Genomic DNA, 13,812 nt, shown 5'->3' on the forward strand with positions numbered 1-13,812 from the left:
ACGCCTTCCCCCCACCCTAACCATAACCACCCCTGACACCCCCCCCCCCAAACACACACACATCACTTTTAATTTTGTGCAGCCATCACGGAATGAATTAGAACAAACTTGTGGTGCTGTGACGAAAATTAGGCGCTTTTCGTCACAATATCACAAACCAATATATTAATGTATATTTCGTGCTGCTGAATCACAACTTGCCGTGAGCCCAGGTTGCTGGAGCAGGTTTTCATCCAGGATGTCTCTGTATATTGGTGCATTCATCTTTCTCTCAATCCTGACTAGTCTCCCAGTTCCTGCCACTGAAAAACATCCCCACAGCATCATGCTGCCACCAACATGTTTCACTATAAGAATGGTGCCTGGTTTCCTCCAAACATGATCCCTGGCATTTACACCAAAGTGTCTGATCGTTGCCTCATCAAACCAGAGAATTCTATTTCTCAGGGTCTGAGAGTCCTTCAGGTGCCTTTTGGCAAACTCCAGGTGGGCTACCATGTGCCTTTTACTAAGGAGTGACTTCCATCTGGCCACTCTACCATACAGATTGGCGCAAAGGTTACAGATTGCTGCAAAGGTGATTGCCCTTCTGGAAGTTTCTCCTCTCTCCACAGTGGAATGCTGGAGCTCTGAAAGAGGTGCTTGGTCAACTCCCTGACTAAATATATTTTAATATATTTGCCAAAAAAAAAAAAAATCTTTTCATACTATGAATTTTGAGGGGGAAAAAAATCATCCATTTTGGAATAAGGCTGGAACATAAAATGCGAAAAACTGAAGGACTGTGAATACTTTCCAGATGCGCTGTATACACCCACATTAATATGAGAGAAAAGACACATGTGGGTTAGTGCGCATTTTTAATGCATGATGGTAATAAACAGTGTATATCCTAAACTGGTGCTTCTGTTTGTACTCTGTCCCATAGCACAGAAAACAATGACTCTCGAAGACCCTAACAAAGCAAACACTTCTCTTTTACCATCACTCTGTCTGGCTAACACCCTTTTATATTATTAGTTTGAGTCCAACAGCAGACTTATCTCTCAAATCCAATCAAGCCTATGTTTCTTTGTTACAGCCACACACTTGCTTACCTTGGTGATCTTGGGGTGCATGCATCGGCTGTTTCCAGAGGTGGCATGCATCCATCCTCCTGTTTCGACAAGCTGCAGAGGGAGGTGTGGGTTTCCTCCACTGGTACACTCTTGCCTCAGGGAGCACTTCTTGTCCTGGACACACCAACCACACTCAAACCTGGGGTCAGCCTTCAGGCACATACCGCAGCTATCCCGCAATGCCCTGCACTTGTAGAGGTGAGCTGTTCCACAAAGAGAGAGAGAAAAAAAAAACATGAACAAGCAACCTGGAGCAATATTACTGTATTAATTCAGCAGGTAATGTCTTCTAATGCCAATAGGGATTTGATAATTTGTTATGTGAAAAAATATTCCCTCTGCATCGCAGAGTGGGGAAGTAATTAAAATTTTTAAAAAATGAATGAATAAATAAATAGCTAAATAAATCATTAAAACACTTGACAAGACAGATGGAAAATATGAGGAACTACTGTAAGGAGCGTGGATGAATTTTAGCAGTGTTTGTTAACATTAAAATCCCTGCAAGAAAAAAAAGAAAAACAGAACAGTAAAGAGGTCAACAGAAAAACAGAGACATAACAACAGACAGAAAAAGCTGTTTTGCAATTAGAGGAACAAATGAGGGCATTTGTTTTTTGCTTTATGAACGTTATCTACTGAACTCTATGCCAATTATCCCATTTGATACCACATAGCTAAAACCTGAAGGCAAGTGTGTTTGTTGTCAACAGTTAGATATTTGAATTAAGTAAGATGGAGAGAGACAGAACAAGAGAGAATCTTCTCCTCAGCAGACGGTGACTGGACTTCAAAGCAAGCCTCTTTCGTATCCATCTGCCTGCTGCAGCCTTAGCTCAGCCTAATCTGATTAGCTACAGATCATCTTAAAAGTAGCACAATGCTAATTAATCGAAACTAAATGTATGATTTAATTATCATTAATGTCCTCACTTTATACTGGGGCAAATCCGGACCAGCGTCAACCAGCTCTGTCTGAGATGGATAATCCAGCTCAAATTGAGAAAAAAAAGACAGGGATGAATTGATGTTGGATTAACAGAGGCTATCAGAAAAAAAGGAGGAGAACATCTTTCTCTCTTTCTCAGACTCGTGAGTGAAGATCAATTTATAATTCATTTTTTTAGAGACAGTTAAACTTTTACACCAAGCATGGGCAGTTTAGGTCAAGTCTGGAAGCATGCATTTGTGCAACACGTCACTGCATCCATTATACTACATCTACATATATACAACATACATATACAACCATCTTGGATCCTGGATAGCAAAGACAGGCATAAAACTGGTCCATCCCAACCTTTCAAAATGCAAAATTTGCACTGTGCACAATTTCTCCAATCACAACCACATAAGCCTGTAACTTCTGTGTTGTCTGGGTGTCTTGGTGGCTTTCCTCACTCTTCTCCTTGCCCAGTCACACAGTTTTTGAGAACTGTCTACTCCAAGCAGATTTACCGTAGAGTGCCATACTGTTTGTATTTCTTTAAAAGTCCAAGACATGTTCAGTGGCAGCTTTACCATCAGAGAGCCTCAGCCACAACTACCATAAAAGAATTCAAGCTGTCATTGGTGTTAAAGAGGGCAATACACAGTATTAAGAACAGGGGTATGTAAACTTTTCATCAGGTTCATTTGGGTAGTTTCTGTTGTCATTGTGATTTAAAAAGAGTAAACAAAGTTGTTGGACTAAAAAAAAAAAATGGCTTCACCCAACCACAAACCATGAGTGAAAAAATAGTTTTTGTGTTGTCATTCATATTGTCTTAAGAATTTTGAGCACAACTGTACATTCAGACTGAGTACAAAATAACTACCATATATTCAATTTGACATTTTTGGCATGTTTTAAGTGAGTACCACCAGCTTCAACACTGAATGCAAATATTATTTATTATAAAACTGCTGAGTGGATACTTGTCATTTGATTGGTGCTTTCTATGTCATGTGACATGGATTATTCATCCCATTTGTATTGCGTTGCATTTAGCGGGCATTTTGTATCATTGCACACTGTGAATCCCGACCACTAGTGGGGACAGCATTTAGCTAAACATGGCAGAGTTTGTTTTGCTAACGGACAACGATCTGAAGGAGTTAACTGACGGTGCTAAACACACACACACACAAACAAATCCACTACACTGTAAGCTGTCTGGAGGCATGAAGATCTGTTAGGATGAAAAGCTGGACTAATTTCTGATGTGATTTTTTTCGTTGCACTGAGGAACTACACAGTCCTTTTTTTTTTCTTTTTTTTGGGGGGGTGGGTACAGGAAGTTGGTGCACAGCATCACAGACTACTGCTTTTCCAATTTGACTGAGAACAATTTTGGACTCCTATTTAAAGTTCGTGTTGGGCAGCCATTCTGCTCTGTGTCAGCCTGATCCTGTCAGATCTCAGAAGCTAAGCAGTGCAGTGTCTGGTTAGTACTTGGATGGGAGACCTCTTCAGAACACCAGCGGCTGTGTGTGTTTCTCCGGGTAAAACTGGAGGTGCGTCAAGAAGGGCATCTGGCGTAAAACGTGTGCCAAATACCTATGCGGATCTGACTGTATTCGCTGTGGCAACCCCGAACACGCCTGTCGATTGCATCATTTTCTGGTAAGCAGCCTTTGTGTGGGACGTGTGCAGTGCGCTCAGTGGATTTTCATGTCAAGGAAAAACCGGAACAACCAGATCATTCCAAAGTGAACGCTGTGGTGATGCGGGACCGTCCTGTGACTGTCCGAGAAATTGCGGAAGAGGTGGACATCAGTACTTTTTTGGTACATTCCACTGTGACATAAGATTTGGCCAGGAAAAGAGTGTCTGTGAAATTCATGCTGCTGCTGACGGTGGCGCAAAAGCGCCTCCGTGTTGGAAGTCTCATAGGACATGCTGTGACATGCCCACCTCTTCCACAATTTCTCGGATAGTCACACGACTGAAAAGTCACCGAAAGCCGTCTGAATGAGCCGAATGGTTTCCATCTGGCTGTCGCCCAATTTCTGGCAAAATTTGATGTGGCGCTGCTCCAGTCATTCCGTCTTTTTCCTTGAAATGAAAATCCACAGAGCGCACTGCACACGTCCCACACAAAGGCTGCTTACCAGAAAATGATGCAATCGACAGGTGTGAAAAAGTTCACGCATGCGCATGAAGGTTCAAGGTTTGCTCATGCAAGCACACGTGATTCAAATCCAACAGGTTTTTGCAAAAAATAAAAAGCTCCAATACTTTTCTAACAGACCTCGTACAGAACAAATAATGAATGTTTTTACATTCTTTCAATGGAACAAATTTTTAATTCGGTGAAGACTGGAACATACCATTCAACTCGGCTTTGCCTTGTTGAATGGAACATTCCAGCTTTCACCTCATAAAATATTTGTACCATTGAACTCATTCATTATTTGTATACCATTCAACAAAAACTAATAAGCTTCCTGTCAAAATCCTTTCAAACCCGAATCACTTGACTATGCACTTCAAAACTCTCAAGGTCAGTTTTGTCATATGCAGTGAGGTACATGTCTTAAAGGTGACAGTTGTTTGTTTGTGTGTTTGTTTTTCACCCAACTCCACAATGAAGTTGAAATGAAACAATCAAGATGTGTTTGTGGTTGTCTTTCAACTTTATTTTAAGGGGGTGAACAAAAATATTGCATTAACAGTTTAGAAAATACAACCATTTTCATACACAGCCACAATATTTTGTTCCAGTAACTGGATAAAATAAACACTAAATACTCATTCAAGGATAATTGTGAATACAAATCATCAATTTTCTAGTCAGTTTTATTTGCACAATTCAGGTGATGGATACAGAGATATCAAATCCAGCTTCAGAAAGTAAAAGTCCAGCCACATATATTTGTTCCATCTTCCCAATAAACCAGGTGATTGTAATTAGTTCAGCTCGTCAGGCAGGTGGATGAGCTCATTATTGAGATCACCTGTTTTACAGTGGGGTAAAAAAGTATTTAGTCAGTCCCTGATTGTGCAAGTTCTCCTACTTAGAAAGATGAGAGAGGTCTGTAATTTTCAACATAGGTACACTTCAACTATGAGAGACAAAATGAGAAAAAAAATCCAGAAAATCACATTGTAGGATTTTTAAAGAATTTATTTGTAAATTATGATGGAAAATAAGTATTTGGTCAGTAATAAAAGTTCAACTCAATACTTTGTAACATAACCTTTGTTGGCAATGACAAAGGTCAAACGTTTCCTGTAAGTCTTCACCAGGTTTGCACACACTGTGGCTGGTATTTTGGCCCATTCCTCCATGCAGATCTCCTCTAGAGTAGTGATGTTTTGGGGCTGTCACTGGGCAACATGGACTTTCAACTCCCTCAACAAATTTTCTATGGGGGTGAGGTCTGGAGACTGGCTTGGCCACTCCAGGACCTTGAAATGCTTTTTACGGAGTCACTCCTTTGTTTCCCAAGTGGTGTGTTTGGGATCATTGTCATGCTGGAAGACCCAGCCAGATTGCATCTTCAGTGCTCTCACTGATGGAAGGAGGTTTTGGCTTAAAATCTCACAATACATGGCCCTGTTCATTCTTCCCTTAACACAGATCAGTCACCCTGTCCCCTTTGCAGAAAAACAGACCCAAAGCATGATGTTTCCACCCCATGCTTCACAATAGGCATAGCATTGTTGGAATGCAACTCAGCATTCTTCTTCCTCCAAACACGACAAATTGAGTTTTTACCAAAATTGTCTATTTTGGTTTCATCTGACCACATGATATTCTCCCAATCTTCTTCTGGATCAGCCACATGCTCTCTGGCAAACTTCAGACGGCCCTGGACATGTACTGGCTTAAGCAGGGGGACATGCCTGGCACTGCAGGATTTGAGTCCCTCTCTGCGTAGTGTGTAGTAGCTGTTGTTACTTTGGTCCCAGCTCTCTGCAGGTCATTCACCAGGTCCCTCCATGTAGTTCTGGGATTTTTGTTCACCCTTCTCATGATCATTTTGACCCCATGGACTGACATCTTGAGTGGAGCCGCAGAGGGAGATGTATGTCTTGTATGTCTTCCATTTTCTTACAATTGCTCCCACAGTTGATTTATTCACACCAACCTGCTTGACTATTGTAGATTCACTCTTCCCAGCCTGGTGCACATCTACAATTTTCTTCCTGGTGTCCTTCGACAGCTCTTTGGTCTTGGCCTTGGTTGAGTTTGGAATCTGACTGTTTGAGGCTGTGGATAGGTGTCTTTTATACAGATAATGAGTTCCAACAAATGTCATCAATACAGGTAACAGGTGGAGGAGAGAAGAACTTCTTAAAGAAGAAGTTACAGGTCTATGAGAGCCAGAAATCTTGCTTGTTTGTGGGTGACCAAATACGTATTTTCCACCATAATTTACAAATAAATTCTTTAAAAATCCTACAATGTGATTTCCTGGATTTTTTTTTTGTGGATCAATTAATTTAACTGATCAAGTGATTTAACTAAACACAAAATACATAAGATTGACACGTGGCAGATATCTTGATTGTGGTGGGATACAGAGGCAAAAACAAACCAGTCACTCTCCAAATATATATTGACCTGATTGTGTAAAAAAAAACTGATTTGTGTGCACATCCCTGAGCCTACTTCAAGAAGCAGTTTTGCTCTATTCTGTCTGTGCTGAACTGCAATCCCTGTAATGTCCTAATACCAATCCAGGTAACTGTATCTGGCTGATACTGCTATTTTCAAATTACTGGTATTGGCATGATTGGTTTGATCCCTTCCTGGTCTTGGACATTACAGCTCTGTCATAACAAAGCCACACAGCAAAGAGTTGTGCAGAAACTCTGAACATTTATTTCATCTAATTTTCTCCTTTGTGTTGCATTTTCTGCAGTGTCATTGTCAATAAAAGTTTGATTTCAATCTCAGATGTCTTGTTGAGTGTTGCAGCTGATGTACGAGGTCTGTTAGAAAAGTATCGTACCTTTTTATTTTTTTCAAAAACTATAAGGATTTGATTCATATGTTTTTACGTCAGCCAAGCTTGAACCTTCATGCGCATGCGTGAGTTTTTCTACACCTGTCGGTTGCGTCATTCGTCTGTGGGCAGGCTTTGAGTGAGCGCTGCTCCACCCCTCTCATCGTTTCATTGCGAGGAAATGGCGGAATGATTTGGACTTTTTTTTTCCATCAGAATGTTTTCAGAAACTGTTAGAGACAGGCAACTGGAAACCATTGGAAAAATTTATCTGGCTTTTGGTGAAAATTTTACGGGCTTCACAGAGAATAAGGAGTGTTACTACAGCTTTAAGGATGGCCCACAATGGCGCACGGCGCGCCACGCTCCGAGCCGCCATCGAGAGGCAGAAACCACCACATCATTTCTAAACGGATCGCTGTGTGGAGCCCGGACCGTCGTGTGCAATTTCTCTGGTTATCACAAGAGCTGGACATCAGCCATTTTCCATCAGATTTCACTTTTAACAAGAGATTTTGTCATGGAAAGCCGCGCGGAGGCTTTGCGCGTCACGACCGATTCGCTGATGAAGCGAGACAAAGGAACACCTCCATTTCGGAGTGTTAGAGGACAAGTTGGGACATGCCCAGCTCTCCACAATTTCTCTTATACTCACTTTACCAGTTGAGTGAGTTGAGGAGTGCTCACTCAAAGCCTGCCCACAGGCGAATGACACAACTGACAGGCGTGGAAAAACTCACGCATGCGCACGAAGGTTCAAGCTTGGCTGACGTAAAAACATATGAATCAAATCCATATAGTTTTTGAAAAAAATAAAAAGGTACGATACTTTTCTAACAGACCTCATATTTCAATCACAACATTAAAGAATAACTACATGAAGTTAAGAGAGAGACAGAGACACTAATGTAGACAATGTATCTCATTGATCAGAAAACAGTCTGATTAGATTTAACCAATAAAACAATGGTAATAATTGATAAAGTATGACATAATGTTCATTTTTTTCTCTTAATAAAAAGCTACAGCCATTGGACAATCAGCAGAGTCCAAAGGTTTATGATAATGGACTTCTTAAATGAACCATTTAAATATCGGTATAATACCCTTTCGGCGTTATTACAACACATTATGTCAAATGGTCCATGGTGTTGATGAAAATGTACAAATTATATTCACACCTAAAAGTAACAGTATTATTAGACATACAGGACATGATTTACTAAAGGACTGCATATACAAAAACACGTGCAAGCACGACTGCACTCGCAAATACACCTGCATGCTAATTTATGAATTGTCAAATGGGCAAAATGGCACAAATCAAATACAGACATCTCGTCACAATTAATAGCTTTACTTTTTCACCGAGTAAAAAATGTTAAATGGACTGCATTTATTTAGCGCTTTTCCATCTGCATCAGATGCTCAAAGTGCTTTATAACTATGCCTCACATTCCCATAGACTCACTCACACACCGATGTCAGAGTGCTGCCATGCAAGACGCTCACTACACACCGGGAGCAACTCGGGGATTAAGGACCTTGCCCAAGGGCCCTTAGTGATTTTCCGGTCAGGCTGGGGTTTGAACCGAGGATTTGAACCGAGGATTCTCTGGTCCGAAGCCCAACACTTAACCACTACACCGTTTCCTGACCAAGGTGATGGTCTTGGTGAGGGTAATAGGGCTGTGTGTCCTTATCAGAGTGTCCTTATCAGATTAGTAGATTAGTAAAATTATACACATTTTTAAATGATTGTGTAGTTAGTTCAAAGTGATTGTTAGCCAAAAAAAAAATGAGCTTTAAGCACTGACAGACATAAAACCACTGGAATAAAAAAAAAAAATAGACCATGACAGATAAGCAACTATTTTACATAAAATTTGCTAAATGAACTCAGTGTCTGACATTTATAAAAATGGAGTCAGTCAGAATCGAAAATATATTAGATTAAAACATGTATGTGTGTTATCTCACTTGACAACTAACAGTGCATGGAATAGAAAACCAGACCACACTTGGATGGGTTGGGGAGAAATGTGATTGTAGACATGCAAAATTCAAGCAAAAGACTGGATGACACAGTTGAGAGCAAGACTTGAAATGTTGCATGTAATGGGATGTCTAAAATCATTAGCTTCCTCCACCCAATATATTACACTTGATAAAGAATTTAGAGTTGGTAATTGTTTTCCACTTCGGGTAGAGATACCGATTAAAAATAATAAATGCCATCCCTCCTTGTCGCTTTCTGTTTTTACTATATCAGTGCCGTTATTCTCATCTACCCCCCTGCCGTTAGAAGGTGCATTTATCAAACTGTCATCGTTCTTTCCCTTCATCTGACTATCAACTTCTCTATTTCTTTATCTTCCATTCTAACATCCATCCCTATTCATTTCTTTGCTGCTATCATCATCCATCAATCACTCCCTGTGCTCTTTTTTTTAATTCAAGAGAGAAGAATACTGTTATTTCAGAAGAAAAGAGATTGGATACTTTCACCCTTCTTCTTGATTGTTGTCACAAACAAAAATGTATTTCTTCTAAGGGAAAACGCCATGCAAAAAAATACTGCAGACAGATAAAGAACAAAGTTCTGTCCATGTGCTCTGAAGATTTCCAACAACAAACAACATTTTAAAGACAGAGAGTGGCGGCACCAGGAAATTTTTGTTGGGGGGGCTGAGCGGGGCTAGGGTAAAAGTTGGAGGGGCTCCACAAAATGTCGGTATACAAACTGAATTCATTGAAATGGTGCTCAAGACAATGCATGGACTCAACCTTACACAAATCGTCTATATCAAAGATTTATTGCCAATTTAACACAGAGGTTTTGGCCGAAATAAACAATATACAGCTTCTGTATATTCTGTGTTAGTGAGCGGCTGCGGCTGACGTGCTTGATGAATTCCTGTGCAAAAGTAGTTCCCAGAGAATTGTGATATATTCTTGTGAAATAATAACTATATCTCATATAATCAATTCCTAAAATTGACCAGTAACAAAATTAGAAGATAAGTAAAGTTTTAAGAGTGGCCATAATAAATATTTCGGAAAACCTAAATTTTTGGAGTATGGAGTTAAATTGTGTCTCTTAATATATATAACGCAACACTTTTGGTTTTGCTCCCATTTTGTAGTGAGATGAACTCAAAGATATAAAAACTTTTTCACATACACAATATCACCATTTCCCTCAAATATTTTCACAAACCAGTCCTAAATCTGTGATAGTGAGCACTTGTCCTTTGCTGAGATATCCATCCCACCTCACAGGTGTGCCATATCAAGATGCTGATTAGACACCATGATTAGTGCACAGGTGTGCCTAGAACCTGCCCACAATGAAAGGCCACTCTGAAAGTGCAGTTTATCACACAGCACAATTGCCACAGATGTCTCAAGATTTGAGGGAGCGTGCAATTGGCATGCTGACAGCAGGAATGTCAACCAGAGCTGTTGCTCGTGTCTTGAATGTTCATTTCTCTACCATAAGCTGTCTCCAAAGGCGTTTAAGAGAATTTGGCAGTACATCCAACCAGCCTCACAACCGCAGACCACGTGTAACCACACCAGCCCAGGACCTCCACTCCAGCATGTTCACCTCCAAGATCATCTGAGACCAGCCACTCGGACAGCTGCTGAAACAATCGTTTTGCATAACCAAAGAATTTCTGCACAAACTGTCAGAACCGTCTCAGGGGAAGCTCATCTGCATGCTCGTCGTCCTCATTGGGGTCTCAGCCTGACTCCAGTTCGTCGTCGAAACCGGGGACTTGAGTGGGCAAATGCTCACATTCACTGGCGTTTGTGGCACGTTGGAGAGGTGTTCTCTTCACGGATTGAGGCGAAGGCTGATGTGTTGCACTGCATGAGCAAATGGTGGTCACACCAGATACTGACTGAACCCCCCCCTCCCCCCCCCCAATAAAACAAACTGCACCTTTCAGAGTGGCCTTTTATTGTGGGCAGTCTAAGGCACACCTGTGCACTAATCATGGTGTCTAATCAGCATCTTGATATGGCACACCTGTGAGGTGGGATGGATTATCTCAGCAAAGGACAAGTGCTCACTATCACAGATTTAGACTGGTTTGTGAACAATATTTGAGGGAAATGGTGATATTGTGTATGTGGAAAAAAGTTTTAGATCTTTGAGTTCATCTCATACAAAATGGGAGCAAAACCAAAAGTGTTGCGTTTATATTTTTGTTGAGTATACTTGCAAATGCACAGAGGGTGATTTACAAATATCCTTTGATTTGTACACGTGCTTTGTGATCCACAAACACAAATTTCTGATTTGTAACTTGTGTGTGGGTTTTACAAATAAATGTTTATTTGAAAAACTGAAAATTCTGTTTGTGAAGGGTGATTCAGCATTGGTGGATCACTGAACACACACATTCATCACTTTGCTCAGATATGCAATATTCAGACATTCTCAGCGCAAAACTGCAGTTGAGATCCACAAATATGTCAGTTGCTTTTCACAGTATTGGCAGAATTATTGGGGGGGGGGGGGGGGGGGGGGGCTTGGCTCAGTATTGGGGGGCTTAAGCTCCCCCAAGCCCCCCTTGGCGCCACCACTGAAGACAGAACATATTTTTTGTAAACAACAAAAAGAGTAAGTTCTACCTTGTATGTCAAATGGGTTGTCGATGATAAAATTTCCGTTCCACACCACAGAAAGATCGACTGGAAGGTCGCTGATGTCACTGCCTTCATAGTCATACTGAGACAAATAGGGAAACACAAAGAGACAGAAAGATAGAGAATTGCTGATTTACAATCGATTCAATGCAAATTGAACATCAGATATAATTTAATTTAAATAGTGATTTGCTTCAGCTTATTCATTTTAGATGGTGACAACACCTGAGCGTGCAAGCATAAATCCATATTCTGCACAACAGACACATTTCATAAATATGCATATAGAAATAACAGATGGATAACAGCTGAATGGTCATGGAAGAATGGAGATTGAGAAGGGAAGAAAAAAGATCATACAGATAAGAAGTAGAAATATATGTGAAGGCAGAAAAGAAAGATGGAGTGAGAATTGAAAAGGAGGTGAAGAGAAGTAAATACATTCGGAAGGGAGAAATGAGAAATGAGCAGAGGCTATAATAGAAGAGGAAAAGGGTGAAAAAGGAAGTGGAAGAGCAGAGATAGGGAGCGAGGTGAAGGGAGACGGAAATCAGACACTGGCAGGCGTATGAGAGGACCTTATTCATTTACACATGAGCTAAGTGGTGGGATGTGGTAAGGGAGAGATAAGATACAGAGCAGAGTAAAGTGAAATTGGCATTTCCAATTTGCTTCCTGACACACTGGATTTGGTAGATGAGCTGGACTATCCCAGATGGGTAACAGGGCCGGAGGCGCGTGCACGCATCACACGCAAGCCAACTCAAAACTTTTTGCCACTTTTCCCTGATTCATCGCTGTGACTAAGGGCCCTGTCCCACTGGCGTTTAGGATTTGTGGATGGAATGCGCACAAAAGTGGCCCACATCCGCCAAACAACCGCAATAACAGTGTAACATTCCTGTATGAGTCGGCCGCCATCCGAACACGTCCGTGATCATCTGCAGAGGCACGCATGTCCGCAGCCAGGATTTTTGAGCCGCTCAAAAATCCTGGCTGCGGATGAGATCCGCATCACTGCCTGAACACATACTGAAGACATACACAGGACATACACAACTAACGCGCAGCATATTAGACCCCATTCCTACCAGGCTGCTCAAGGAAGCCCTACCATTATTTAATGCTTCGATCTTAAATATGATCAATCTATCTTTGTTAGTTGGCTATGTACCACAGGCTTTTAAGGTGGCAGTAATTAAACCATTACTTAAAAAGCCATCACTTGACCCAGCTATCTTAGCTAATTATAGGCCAATCTCCAACCTTCCTTTTCTCTCAAAAATTCTTGAAAGGGTAGTTGTAAAACAGCTAACTGATCATCTGCAGAGGAATGGTCTATTTAAAGAGTTTCAGTCAGGTTTTAGAATTCATCATAGTACAGAAACAGCATTAGTGAAGGTTACAAATGATCTTCTTATGGCCTCGGACAGTGGACTCATCTCTGTGCTTGTTCTGTTAGACCTCAGTGCTGCTTTTGATACTGTTGACCATAAAATTTTATTACAGAGATTAGAGCATGCCATAGGTATTAAAGGCACTGCGCTGCGGTGGTTTGAATCATATTTGTGTAATAGATTACAATTTGTTCATGTAAATGGGGAATCTTCTTCACAGACTAAAGTTAATTATGGAGTTCCACAAGGTTCTGTGCTAGGACCAATTTTATTCACTTTATACATGCTTCCCTTAGGCAGTATTATTAGACGGTATTGCTTAAATTTTCATTGTTACGCAGATGATACCCAGCTTTATCTATCCATGAAGCCAGAGGACACACACCAATTAGCTAAACTGCAGGATTGTCTTACAGACATAAAGACATGGATGACCTCTAATTTCCTGCTTTTAAACTCAGATAAAACTGAAGTTATTGTACTTGGCCCCACAAATCTTAGAAACATGGTGTCTAACCAGATCCTTACTGTGGATGGCATTACCCTGACCTCTAGTAATACTGTGAGAAATCTTGGAGTCATTTTGATCAGGATATGTCATTCAAAGCGCATATTAAACAAATATGTAGGACTGCTTTTTTGCATTTACGCAATATCTCTAAAATCAGAAAGGTCTTGTCTCAGAGTGATGCTGAAAAACT

The 13,812-nt window shown here is 40.8% G+C and overlaps 1 protein-coding gene across 1 annotated transcript in view; it reads right to left on the reverse strand.

Moving 5' to 3' along the window:
• The window catches only part of LOC117512209 (plexin-A1-like), a 1,069,160-nt gene that overhangs the window by 279,215 nt on the left and 776,133 nt on the right, over nt 1–13,812 (reverse strand). Inside the window, 2 exon segments of the mRNA XM_034172199.1 lie at nt 1,098–1,321; nt 11,700–11,796. Of these exon segments, the coding sequence (XP_034028090.1) occupies nt 1,098–1,321; nt 11,700–11,796 (321 nt within the window).

Source organism: Thalassophryne amazonica, chromosome 6, assembly GCF_902500255.1.
Source record: "Thalassophryne amazonica chromosome 6, fThaAma1.1, whole genome shotgun sequence".
NCBI classification, from domain to species: domain Eukaryota; kingdom Metazoa; phylum Chordata; class Actinopteri; order Batrachoidiformes; family Batrachoididae; genus Thalassophryne; species Thalassophryne amazonica.